This window comes from Tigriopus californicus, chromosome 6 (genome assembly GCF_007210705.1).
Source record: "Tigriopus californicus strain San Diego chromosome 6, Tcal_SD_v2.1, whole genome shotgun sequence".
NCBI classification, from domain to species: domain Eukaryota; kingdom Metazoa; phylum Arthropoda; class Copepoda; order Harpacticoida; family Harpacticidae; genus Tigriopus; species Tigriopus californicus.
Genome location: NC_081445.1, coordinates 9246057 through 9258009, shown reverse-complemented (window position 1 = coordinate 9258009; position 11953 = coordinate 9246057). Strand labels below are relative to the sequence as shown.

At 41.4% G+C, this 11953-nt stretch overlaps 3 protein-coding genes across 5 annotated transcripts in view; 2 read left to right on the top strand and 1 right to left on the bottom strand.

Annotated features, from left to right (window-relative positions):
- Window positions 1–2383, bottom strand: part of LOC131882165 (diphosphoinositol polyphosphate phosphohydrolase 1-like) — a 6012-nt gene extending 3629 nt beyond the window's left edge. Inside the window, exons 1-3 of one of the 3 annotated variants that reach the window (XM_059229227.1) lie at window positions 2232–2383; window positions 1410–1497; window positions 1082–1275 (exon numbers count right to left, since the gene is read on the bottom strand). The gene's annotated coding sequence lies outside the window, so the exon portion shown is untranslated. Of the gene's footprint in view, window positions 1–1081; window positions 1276–1409; window positions 1652–2231 lie in introns of those variants that run through there. The other 2 variants (XM_059229226.1, XM_059229230.1) reach the window with 2 other exon arrangements.
- Window positions 2384–5022: 2639 nt separating this feature from the next.
- Window positions 5023–6720, top strand: LOC131882711 (uncharacterized). Its single transcript, XM_059229948.1, has one exon. The coding sequence runs from the start codon at window positions 5157–5159 to the stop codon at window positions 6654–6656; it is 1500 nt and encodes a 499-aa protein (XP_059085931.1). The 5' UTR covers window positions 5023–5156; the 3' UTR covers window positions 6657–6720.
- Window positions 6721–7685: 965 nt separating this feature from the next.
- LOC131882712 (cytochrome P450 20A1-like) lies at window positions 7686–11925 on the top strand. The gene is made up of 9 exons (XM_059229950.1): window positions 7686–8146; window positions 8211–8260; window positions 8327–8496; window positions 8565–8710; window positions 9285–9452; window positions 9549–9691; window positions 9761–10030; window positions 11082–11261; window positions 11640–11925. The coding sequence occupies exons 1-9, from the start codon at window positions 8069–8071 to the stop codon at window positions 11893–11895; spliced, it is 1461 nt and encodes a 486-aa protein (XP_059085933.1). The 5' UTR covers window positions 7686–8068; the 3' UTR covers window positions 11896–11925.
- The last annotated feature ends 28 nt before the right edge of the window (window positions 11926–11953 follow it).

The window sequence follows — 11953 nt, the reverse complement described above, 5'->3', positions numbered from 1 at the left end:
GTGCTATACACGGCAATTTACAAAGATGTAAAAAAAATTCTTACTAAAACCAATCAAAAAAAGACTAACATTGCCATTTACAATTCAGAGCTTGTAATCAAGAGCTCTTTGAAGCCAATTTTAACTTTGAAAAATCCTTCTTAGACGAAAGCTAATAAAAAATCGCAATAAAATCGATCAGCTACAGGATGACTCTCGTAGACTCTTCAGAGAGTTTTGAATCTCATTTGATCTGAGTGTATTTATGTATTTTAGGCAGGACATGCAATGATTAGTCTCCAGAATGTTGTTTGACATGCAAGGGCTTGTCAGGTTTGGCCAAAAACCGTCTCGTCAGTATCAAAGATTGTAGCAGGTCAAAAAGTGGGACAGCTCTGATCATGAATCAGTCGACAACCGAGTTTGTACTCCTGAGCGTTTTTTGGACAACGTTCGTTCAGATTCCCATGGGATAACACTCAAATCTTGGCACGTTATGCATACGTTGAACTCGACCCTTAGCTGAACCGTGACAAATCACTGATCCTAGCAAGTTTTGGAGAGGAAATGAGATTGATTTACCTTTGACAACTGGGTTGGGAACGAACTTTGGAGTAGCAATGAGTGATTCGGCAATTTCACCCCGTGATGACCAACTGTCGGACACTAAACTCAACCATCTCTATCCTACTCAACTGAGTTTCTTCCTCCTATTGGGGGGGGGCAGGAGTTCATAAAGCGCCATACGCCACCAAAGAAGCACACGTGTTCTCCTAGGAACCACTAAGATCCGTGGGCTCCACCGCAGTCCAATGGAACCATTGGGCATCCGTGGCTCACCCGTTGATCATGATCAGTTACTGTCCAATGTTACTTTCAACTTATAAAGGGAACTTCACGAATTTCTTTGCCGCCAGAAAACTGGCTGCTGGAGTTACATACTCTCACATACTGGTTCGAACTGGATTGCCACCACAAAGAAAAACACGTTTTGGTGGGGTTTGCTCTGTGCTACCCTCCTCGTGAAATCGGGAATCGAGGAGTCAATGGGGACGAGGGGGTGGAATTTGTTGTTTTGAACAAGTTATTGTCAACTTCTAACCTGAATCTCAAACTCCCGTGATGTTATCTTGACCTGGTTGCGGCGGGCGTCTGCCCAATGGGAGGGCTTTCTACCGCGTCTCATTCAGTGGACGCGTAATGGGTGGATGGGCGGGTGTATAGGAGGTTTGGGAGAGACAGACAGCAAGCGAACTCACGAACTCGGGTTAATCACGACATCCAGTGTTTGTTGAACTAAAACAGGAACTGACTGTATCCCCATCGACCTTGGACTTTGGCCGTTGGTCTAAGAAGCGCAGCTTTTCTCAGACTCGGTCGGCTCAAAACATGCTGAATGTACATGAATGAGGGGATGCTAATGAACTTACCTTTGAAGATATGAATCTGGAGACGTTTCTTGTCCATGTTGAAGAAGAAGCTATCGAAAATGATGACGAACAGACGAAGAAGGTCCAGCTGAAAATCAGAGAGAAAACGAACGGTTATCTCGCGCCCTCTACCCGTGCTTCTAGCTCTCGCACGCTCGCTTCTTCTGTCAGTCTGGCCTTCGAGTGTGCTCTCTTTTGACGAAGGCTGGAACTTGGAACTGATCTGTGCTTTCTCTTCAAGAGATTTAGGCCACAGACTTCATAGAGTGGTGGTTATTCTTCAAACGAGTAATGCTAATAAAATATGAAAAGAGCTTGTTCCTGTAGTTTCTGTAATTGTACCGCATTGCCCATCAATAACGTAATCCTCACAATTGTTCCACAAGTTTAAAGGGAACGTTCCAAGCCACATCTTCATTGACTTTTCTTAGCCATCTAAGATGATGGACAATAATGGCCACGTTGCCAAAAGGCCACTCCCTTGGGCCTGGGAGCATCTCTGAGCTAGACAATGCCCATTGCCAAGCCACAGGATACCCACCATGAGAAGGGACCAAACGGTTCCAATGAGGAACAGACACAGCTGTCTAACTTCACATGAATGAATCTTGTGTGTGCAAGTTGAACACCAAGCGACTTTTTCTTATCATGAATAGCTACAAGTCTACGCAAGAAATTCGGCACCTCAAGGCTCAAGGGGAATCCCAAGCAATGTTGACCAAAAAAATTGGGGATTAAGCACTTGGTAAAAGGATATTAGGGTTTGTGCAAGCTCATGAACATTCAAACAAACCGATGCATTCTTGTTGATATGGGGCTTACCCAGATGAAGTTAGCAGGAAAATCTACAACTTGATTGTGGTTGAAAGAAATTGCGAACTCGAGTCATTGCAAACTCGAAATTATAGCTATGTGAGAATCGTTGCACATGGCACTCGTAAGGTCAGCGTGACGTGACCTTAGGAAAAGTCAGGTGTATTCCAGGCCTTCAAAAATTCGAACCGTAATCCCATGTCATCTTTGCAATTCACTCATCAGTCAAATTAGCACCATTTCATTCGATTTTGATTCGATTTTAACCAATCAGGAATGAAAAACTTACAGTGATGGGCATGGTTAACCATAGCGTCAATGGCATTAAGAATTGGTCCTTTTGTTAACATTTGTTGCTCTGTTACATATTTAAGGACTCCCTTGCCATTATTCCGAGTGCAATACTTGGGTGTGATGTGACGTACGAAAAATGGGATTTTTTTTTCCTCCAAATTTCCAATACTTACTTCTTACACAACCTCGTTACATTAGCTCCCTCTATAGAATATTGGTGGAATCTTGTTATGCATTGCAAATTGTTAAAATTCGATTTATTATTTTCTGAAATATATTTCTCCTTTGGTTGGCTTGCGCATTGTATTTGTCCCTTGAAAACAATAAAGTGACTTCATATGACTCAAAAACACTTAATGTGCACATCATGACAAAATTGATCACACTTTCTAATTCTCAGATTTACACCATCAGCTTTTGTCGGATAACCTGACCAAACTGCTTCGCTGCTGAGTGAGAAGATTTTAGATGAAAATTATCAGATATTAGCTAACAAATAAAAAGTCAAAGGTTATCTGATTGTTTTGTCAGGTAGCCTTCTAAAGCCATCTAACGCCCACCTGTGGCCATTTGTTTTTTTTTATAATTCTGTAGAACTAACCAGAGACATTTGAATCCTGGATCTAACCACGTTCTCCCAGAAATATGGACTGCAAAAGGAAGCAAAAGTTTCTTATCTCCTAAACCGTTCACTTTATTCCAGTTAAGCACTTCATAGGACAACAAGATATTGTTGAATAGCCAAAACTATATTTAGGGAACTCAGGAGACATGTTCAAAGCTATGTAGTATGCAGTACATAAAATCCGAATTTTGGGCCTGCTCTTGGTCAGCTACATAAACTTTTGACACCATAACTTTCAAGCGAACTACTTTACAAGTAAATAGTACAAACGCGACCTGCCTTTAACTGAAAAGATCTACGTTTCTTACTTTTTACTTTAGTTCAACAGTGGCTCAGAGTTGCTATGACCAAGACCAGACTGATTTGGTGGGAAGCTTATTCACAGTGCATATTCACAGAAGTTCGTAATCTAACATAGGTATGTTGGTAAATAGAGTGAAGTTTATTTCTAGTTGAGTGAAATTATAAATAGTTTTTGTTTTTGTTTGCCTGATGTCACTGACCATTTACTTTCATTTTAGGCATGACTGCAGGGTTATTATTCCTCCCATAGCTATTTCTCATTGAGGTTGTGACAAATTTCACAGGAGTTGTTGCAAGACAACTTGAGGAACGGACTTCTTCCGCTGACCCGAATTAAATCGCAACAGCAACTAATGCTTTTCAATCTTGCTTATTGCGAGAATTAATCTCACGGACAATAAAAAATCGTCGCTGGGCTTTATTTACAACGGTTATATCTGTAAGGAGAAAAAATAACAACCGAAAATGCCCAAGGTACAATATTTGCCAAAGATTTATACTTAGTTTAACGCCTTAGTGTTGATCAATCAAAATTCTATAGTCTCCTTGTAAGATGAATTATATCCCTGTGCAACTTGTATATGTACATACGAGGTGAGTGTGCAATTCAAAATTTAAGCCTTTGCCTAAAATTAACAAGTCATTCAGATCTAATGGCTTTGTCGTCCAGCATCTCTCCATTCCACCACGCTTATCTTTTTTCGTCACCCTGTACTGCCATCGCTTTCACAAACAATTAACAACAAAGTAACAGCTGACCCAACCTATGCCAAAGAGGCTTTGCCCACGCTCAGGAAAAATATGGGACAGTGCTGCCATAATTTCCAAAAGTGGCTGTTTTTGAAAGTCAATGGCTGTGAAAATAACGCCTGCCTCCGACCACTAGTCCCAATTTAGACCTGGAAGGGTTTCTTATTGTTGGTGCCAAGTTTATGGCCGTGTGATGTTCCTTGTGGATTTTCGACTCACCGCCAAAAGGTCCAGTAATAGTAAGTAGACTAAGTAGTAGACGTAAAAGTGTTTTTTTTTCCTCGATGATTCTCGGGTTGGTAGCCTATACAAGGATAAAATCCCTGTAAGTCATGGTGCGTCATAATGTATCAAAAATTGGTCGTGCAAACACTTCAATGTAAGGCTGGTCAGGGATCGTTAACAAAAAAATCGATCAAAGTCACGTTTAAAACTTAACAATGGGTCATCTAATGCATGGAATCGTCTAAGAGAGCACAGCAGCAACTTGTACAAAGCTGGTGCCAGTTTAAGACAAAAGAAGATTTTAAGCCCCCCCCCCCCTCACAATCTTTTTATCCAAGTGATTGATCTTATGGCGCATTTCACAGTTTGCATCAGCTAACATTCCTGTCCTTTTCGAAATGCATCTAAAAAAAAAGTAAGATTTGCTCAAAAATCTCTCTGCCATACATCAGTCTCTATCATTCATTGGAACTTTAGGGCGTTGACTCGAAAGCTTCATTAAATAAAGTCATTTATCAATAAAATTTGATCTGGATTACATTGAATACTCGAATTAGGGCTCTCACTCTACTGGGTACCAGGCAACACTGGACACGTGTTTCGATTGACATCTGGGCTCTTCAGAAGTACAGACTCGTCAAGCTCGCCAAGCTCGCCAAGCTCTCAGGTCGCTCTGGTTTCCAAGGCTGCCACTCCCACCTACCCCGTTGCCGAGCAATTTCTGTCCCCGCCCCATCATGGGGAAACTGAACGTGTCGTTGCTCCGCTATCTGGAACCCCACCACTTCCGCGTGTTATGCGCTGTGGAAATGGGCATGAAGAACCACGAGATCGTGCCTTTGAGTTTGGTGGCCTCCATTGCCCAAGTCAAGTCCGGAGGCGTGACCCGAACCCTCCGAGAACTGTCCAAACAGCGATTGCTGTCCTACGAACGCGGTCAGAAGTTCGATGGGTATCGATTGACCAATGCGGGCTACGATTACTTGTCCTTGAAGAGTTTGACGGCCCGTGGAGCCATATCTTGTTTCGGCAATCAAATTGGTACGGGCAAGGAATCGAATATCTATGTGGTGGCCAATCAAGACGACCAACCTTTGTGCTTGAAACTCCATCGTCTAGGTCGGACTTGTTTCCGCAAAGTCCGAGAGAAACGCGATTATCACAAAAGCCGCAAACAAATGAGTTGGATTTATCTGTCCCGGATTTCGGCCACCAAAGAGTTTGCCTACATGAAGGCTCTGTATGAGCGCGGGTTTCCCGTACCCAAGCCTGTGGATTTCAATCGTCACATCGTGGTCATGGAGCTGATCCAGGGACACCCGTTGCAGAATATCACGGAAGTGGGTGATCCCGCCGAGTTGTACGACCGACTCATGAATCTCATGTTGAAGTTTGCTAATCATGGCGTGATCCACGGCGATTTCAATGAGTTCAATATCATGATCACGGACGAGGGCCAGCCTGTGATCATCGATTTCCCGCAAATGGTGTCCACCCAACATCGCGATGCCGAATTCTTCTTCGACCGAGATGTCACTTGTCTCCGAGACTTCTTCCGCCGACGGTTCAATTATGAATCCGAGTTGTTCCCCCGATTCAGTGATGTGGTCCGGGAAGACATTTTGGATGCCGAAGTCTCGGCTTCTGGCATGACCAAACAGATGGAGCGAGATATCCTCAAAGAATTGGGCATGGCCAGTGATGATAATGATGAACACGAAGATGAAGAAGGCGAGGAGGAGGAAGAGGAGGGCGCTAATGAAAAGGAAAAAGTGGAAGACGTGGAGGAAATGAGGAAAGAGTTCGAATCCAATGTGGTCTTGGGGAACGTGCCATCTTCCTCCATGGACCGATTCCTCAACGATGTTCAAGTGCAACCCCGCGAGTCCGAGGATCTCTCCGACACGCCCCTAATCCGACAAGTCACCGATCCAGACCAGGCGGAAGAAGGTTTGGATCGGCTCCACGAGTTGAACCGGAGTTTCAAGCCGTTCCGCGATCCCCAACCCGACAAATCCATGGATAATCGCTCCGTGATCACCAGCTCCTCCGTGGGCTCCACAATTGCGCCTGAGGTTGTGAAGGAAAAGGTGCGGTTGGCTTTGAGTAAGAAGAAACGGGCGGAAGAGGTCAAGCGGATGCGGGCCAAGGGTGAAGCCAATGCGGTCACTCGGAATCGACGCGAAAACAAGGACACCATTTCAACCAGTATGAGCGCAGTTTGGGGAGATTTCTAGATGGAATACTGAATATATAAAAGCATATATGAATTATATACCTACATCACGGTGTTACTCACAATACTGATAAAAGTTTTTTTTGGAAATGCCAAGACTTCTAATAATAGTTTTCGTTGCTATTGAAACAAAAGGAACAACTTTTGTAAAAAATCATCTTGAATTCTACCTCAGATTAGAATATTAATCCACTTAAAACTTACAAAGAGATAACATTTTTAAGAACGTAATCAATGGATGTTGGAAGTAACCTTAGTTGCGTTTCCAACTAGAATTTTATTCAAATCCATGGATCAAACGATAGGATATCTCGTTTCCAAAAATTGCATTTTCATCAAATTTGACTACAAATTGCTCCGGTTATATCTTAAAGCAATTGCCAAGAAATATAATAAGCTTTTTCTATACATAAAATATAAATGGAAATATTTCACTTTTCTGAAGCAGGTAGAAAAACCTGAATATAGTTTGCAATATAACTTAAAACTTACTTAATGTCAATATTGCACAATTGTGATGTCATACTTGTCAATCGGAACTTTAATCAAGCTTAATCTTGAATTGTGACAAAATTCTACTCACGTTGAATAAAAACATCGCTAGTACGTAGAAATAAATTATTGCAAAAAGTGACTATTTGGAAAATTAAACTGTCACAGGTATCGTTCAAATGTTTTAGCAACATGATAGGATAGTGTAGCTTTTGGCACCTAAGTAAATTGAAAGGCAGTTTTGCATGTTTTGTAAGTTTTAAGTGACATTTTTTGCTACTTTTTGCTTTTAAAAACACCTTAAGCAAAATACAGAAATATTATTTCTTGCCGTGTCATTGCAAACGACAATCATATTCCTTGGGAATAACTGGAAACATAATTAGGCCATTTTTCGATCTTTTAAGGCGTAAAACGCAACCTTCAAGTTGTAATAAGTAAGCATGTGCTTAATAGAAGTTTATGAAATTTTAAGTCAATACATAAATAAGAGTACGTTCAATACTGATGGACTACGTTTTTGACAACGATGCATTTTAATGGGCTTTGAGTGATTTAACACACTTATCAGAGCTACTTTCAAACATGTGTACTTCACAAAAGTTGTTACTTTTACTTCTTGGACAAAGAAAAACATATCTAGATGTCTTTTGGCATTGGAGCAAACACCTAACCAGAAAATATAACCACCGTGTACATCCATATCTAGCATCTGAATGACATAGAGGGCGCTGCTGGACTATCCAGGTCACTTCTTGCCCAGCTGAATTGGAGCTAGATACACTAGATACACTGAAGAGAAGTGATCTTTGCTAGAGCTTCTACGGATTAGAAAGTCTCCCTCCATGTGTGTTCATAGATCAGCGGGGTTGCATTTCTATTATTAGCACCCCGTTCAAGCGTGCACAACAAGCACTCATCATGTTGATCACTTTTGTGATCTTTGCCGTGGTTTTCATACTGGGATTGGTTTGCTTCACCATATACCTGGTTCCACCGGTATTTCAAAACACAGTTTGATTGTCTTTTATCTCAAGAATCGTACTTATTATCTCTCTCCTAGGTTGGCAAGAAGCAATGTTCCGTTCCTGGTTTGGAGCCTTCGGATGACAAGTGAGGCACAGAAGGCTTCAGCAGTAACCTTGGAACACTCAATAACCTATCCTTGGATTGATTTAGATTGGGCAACATTCCCGATATCACACAAGCAGGGAGCTTTCATGAGTTTTTGGTGGACCTTCACGATAAATTTGGGTCCATTGCTTCCTTCTGGTACGGATCCCAATTTTGCGTTAGTTTAGGAGCATGGAAGCTCTTCAAGGAAGTGGTCCCATTAACCGACCGACCCCGTGAGTTAGCTAAAAGAAAAAAATCCGAGCATGTGTTTTGATCGGAATGTCATATTTGGACTGTTCAGGCAGCATTTTTGCGGCCCTGGAACCTTTGGTGGGAACAAGATCTGTCCGTTCGTTGAATGGCACAGCTGGACTGGGTCGTCATCGCCTTCTTTCGGATACATTTTCGGCCAAGAATTGCACCCGATTTCTGCCCGAATTCAACAAGGTGCGGTTCATTTCACAATATTAGTGATGGGACGAAGCTGTTTTGACCACCGAAACCGATTGACATTTTTGAACCAACTCAGCTATATTTGTTTGCGCTTTGGCTTCTCACGTTTTTATAAGGAAGGAAAGAGCACTTTTAAGTGACTAGAACGGAAAGGATTGCCATATAAAATCTTTAAGTGACGAGCCAAACTGCAACTTTGAGCTTTTGGGTTTTGAAAATACAGTCCTCAGAAAGACCACGAATAGCATGTTAGTATTTATAGTCTGCAAAAGATTCACATTTGATTTGATTTGCTCACTTTTCGATTTTCCCTTTCGGTTTCGTGGGGCAAAACCGAAACCGATATTTCGCAAAGAGTTTCGACTTCATCACTTAAAAACAAATATTTCCTCTCCAATCTTGACGTTCTCGTGACGGTACTTAAAATACATTTTTAATTATGTTTGACTTTAATGATAAAAGGGCTCTAGAAGCGCTCTCAATTCTATTGTTACTTCACATCAGTTCGAAACAGATATAAACCCATTCAGCCTTCTTTGGGAAAATATGAGTTCTTCAATTCTATTAGATTTCCCTGGAATTGGTGGAAAATTGGCAAAACATTCCCAAAGACGATCACATTCCTCTCCATGATTACATGATGGCTTTGGCCATCCGCCTCCTGACCTCTTCTCAATTGGGCGCGTATTTCAAAGTTGATGCCAATACAATGGAGTTTCAGCAACTCTATGAATCGGTAAGGAAAGAAAAAAAATCTTGGACCCATATTAGCTATCAAATATTAGATTATTTTGAGATTTCGCTATTCTTATTTACTGATCTTTTCGTCTAGGTTATGGCTGATTTAGAGGCCGTGATCAATGGTGACCTCACTGTCGATGAAAAGGGCAACACCAGAGGGAAAATGTTCCAAAAGAACTTGACATCCTTCCAAACTAAGGTCGCCCAAATCATTTCAGCCCAAAGGAATGCCCGGTAAGCCTTTCCGAGCTTTTGACTCTGGTCTCTTGAGGCATTGTTATGTGTGATTGTATGTACTCCCAGAAATCGAGCGGATGACCAATTGGTGCCAAGTGCACCGTTGTTGGACACCCTTTTGATGAATTCAGCCGATGATGAGGAAATCATGTGCGACATCATTGCCTTTGTCGTGGAAGGGTTCCATTCAACAGGCAATCTCCTGACATGGACACTTTACTATCTAGCCATTCATCCCGAGATCCAGGAGAAAGTCGCCAAAGAAGTTGAAAAGGTTTTCAACAAACTGGATAAAGACAACCCAAAAATCCATGACAAAGACATCAAAGAGCTCAAGTGAGTCATCCATGGTCAATGAGTCTAAATATCGGGAAATTTATTTCCCTACAGCAGGGGCTCTATGCACATTAGCCTCAGTTCTGCTTACTTATTCGTATCTAAACATCTGGAATTACCTCTGGACCTCAAAACAAGCTTTATCTCCGACCCCTACTTATGACTAATGAGCAAGGTTGCTCAAAAAAGAGCAATTAAAATGAAGGCGAAAATTAAAAAGATAAATGAAAGCAATACTTCTTATACAGGGTACGTCAGTGAATTTTGTCCCAATTGGAATCCATTCTAAACATGCGGTTGCTCAGAGATGATTGAACCGATGCTCAATTTCTTTTATAATTGCATATTCCGCAATGCGTGGAGAAACTGGATCAATATTAACCAATTTTGGGACCCTCCAGATGAATTTATTGTCCCTGACTAAAATCCGGAACCCAAAATGGGACGTTCTCTTGGCTATGGCTTAAAAGTCATATATATAGAGAGTCAACAAGATCCTTAATAATGCTTCTCACGCGCCTCTCTGGTAATTTGAAAGCCCTGAATCATCTCGGTATTTTCATTTTGTGTGTGGGTTATCATAAGGATGAATGCCTTTTCCAACTTTCCATAAAAACGAATTCTTTGTTGTTTTTGGAGCTCCAGCCAATGTAAACAGGTATATTGTAATGATTTATAACGAATTTCACGGCTATACCTTGGACAGTTGCTACTCGACGTCATTTAAAACTGCAGCAAATTCACTGACCCACCCTGTATGTAATCTTAAAAGTTTTTTCAGAAGTGAAATCATAAGAATTTCATTTGAAGCACAACAAGCAAAAAAATCTTTGAAAGTGGTTAAAAAGGAAAAATTGTTTGGCAAATTTGTTTTCAAAACTTACATTATAAATTTTAAAAAGTCGACGTTAAACAAAACGTCAAAGAATGCAAAAAAAATGCAAATAAACAAAATAATGCAAGAAGATAGCCAAAATTGAATAAAAAATGCATTAGCCTGTGGTGATCAGCCCTGCTCATGAGTCAGCTGACTGGGTTAAGTACTTTTCAGGTATCTGGGTCAGGTAGTGGATGAGGCCATACGGAGCAGTGCCATGATTCCAATGGCTGCTCGCATCGATGAAACCAAGGATCTCAAGATTGGTGGCTATCGCATCCCACCCAATACTGCCATTGTCCAGGCGATTGGGGTCACCCTGCAGGATCCCAAGACTTTTAAAGAGCCAAATAAGTACGTTCAAGATTGGATTTTCATGGGTTCAACGGTATATGTGGGCAGGAATTAACAAAAACTAACTAGCTTATTAGTTAAATGATTGTATGTTATTGTTATCGATTTGATTTCTTTGTCAAAACTTGTCCCTTCTTTTAAGATTGGGGAGAATATTCATAGTAGAGGTAATACTGTCTTGGGAATAAGCGCCTTGGGAAAATACCCCTAGCAAATTTAATTGGTAATGGGTTTGAAAACAATATTGATCCCAGCTTTTGTGGATTTAAAAACGTTTCATCATGTGCTAAATTACCACTTAACAAATGCTCCTGAGTCTACAGTATGCTCATGGAATGTGTCCAACCGCAAACATGTCAGCATTGCTTATAATTCTAGATTTGATCCGGATCGATTTTCCCCCGAGGCCACCAAAAAGCGGAACGGCCTGGCTTTTTCACCCTTTGGCGTTGGGACTCGAAAATGCCCGGGCCATAAATTCGCTTTTTCCGAGACCTTTGTGGTCGTGTCCCACCTAATCCGGAAGTTCAAGTTGACGCCAGCCTTCGAAACTGACTACTTTGTCGAACCCAAATACGGCCTTGTCACCAAGCCCGAAACCGAGATCTGGCTCAAAATCTCTCCTCGAGAATAATCGAAATACATCCATGTTGTCACCCAGTCATTACCTGTACCTGCTTCCGTTGTCCTTT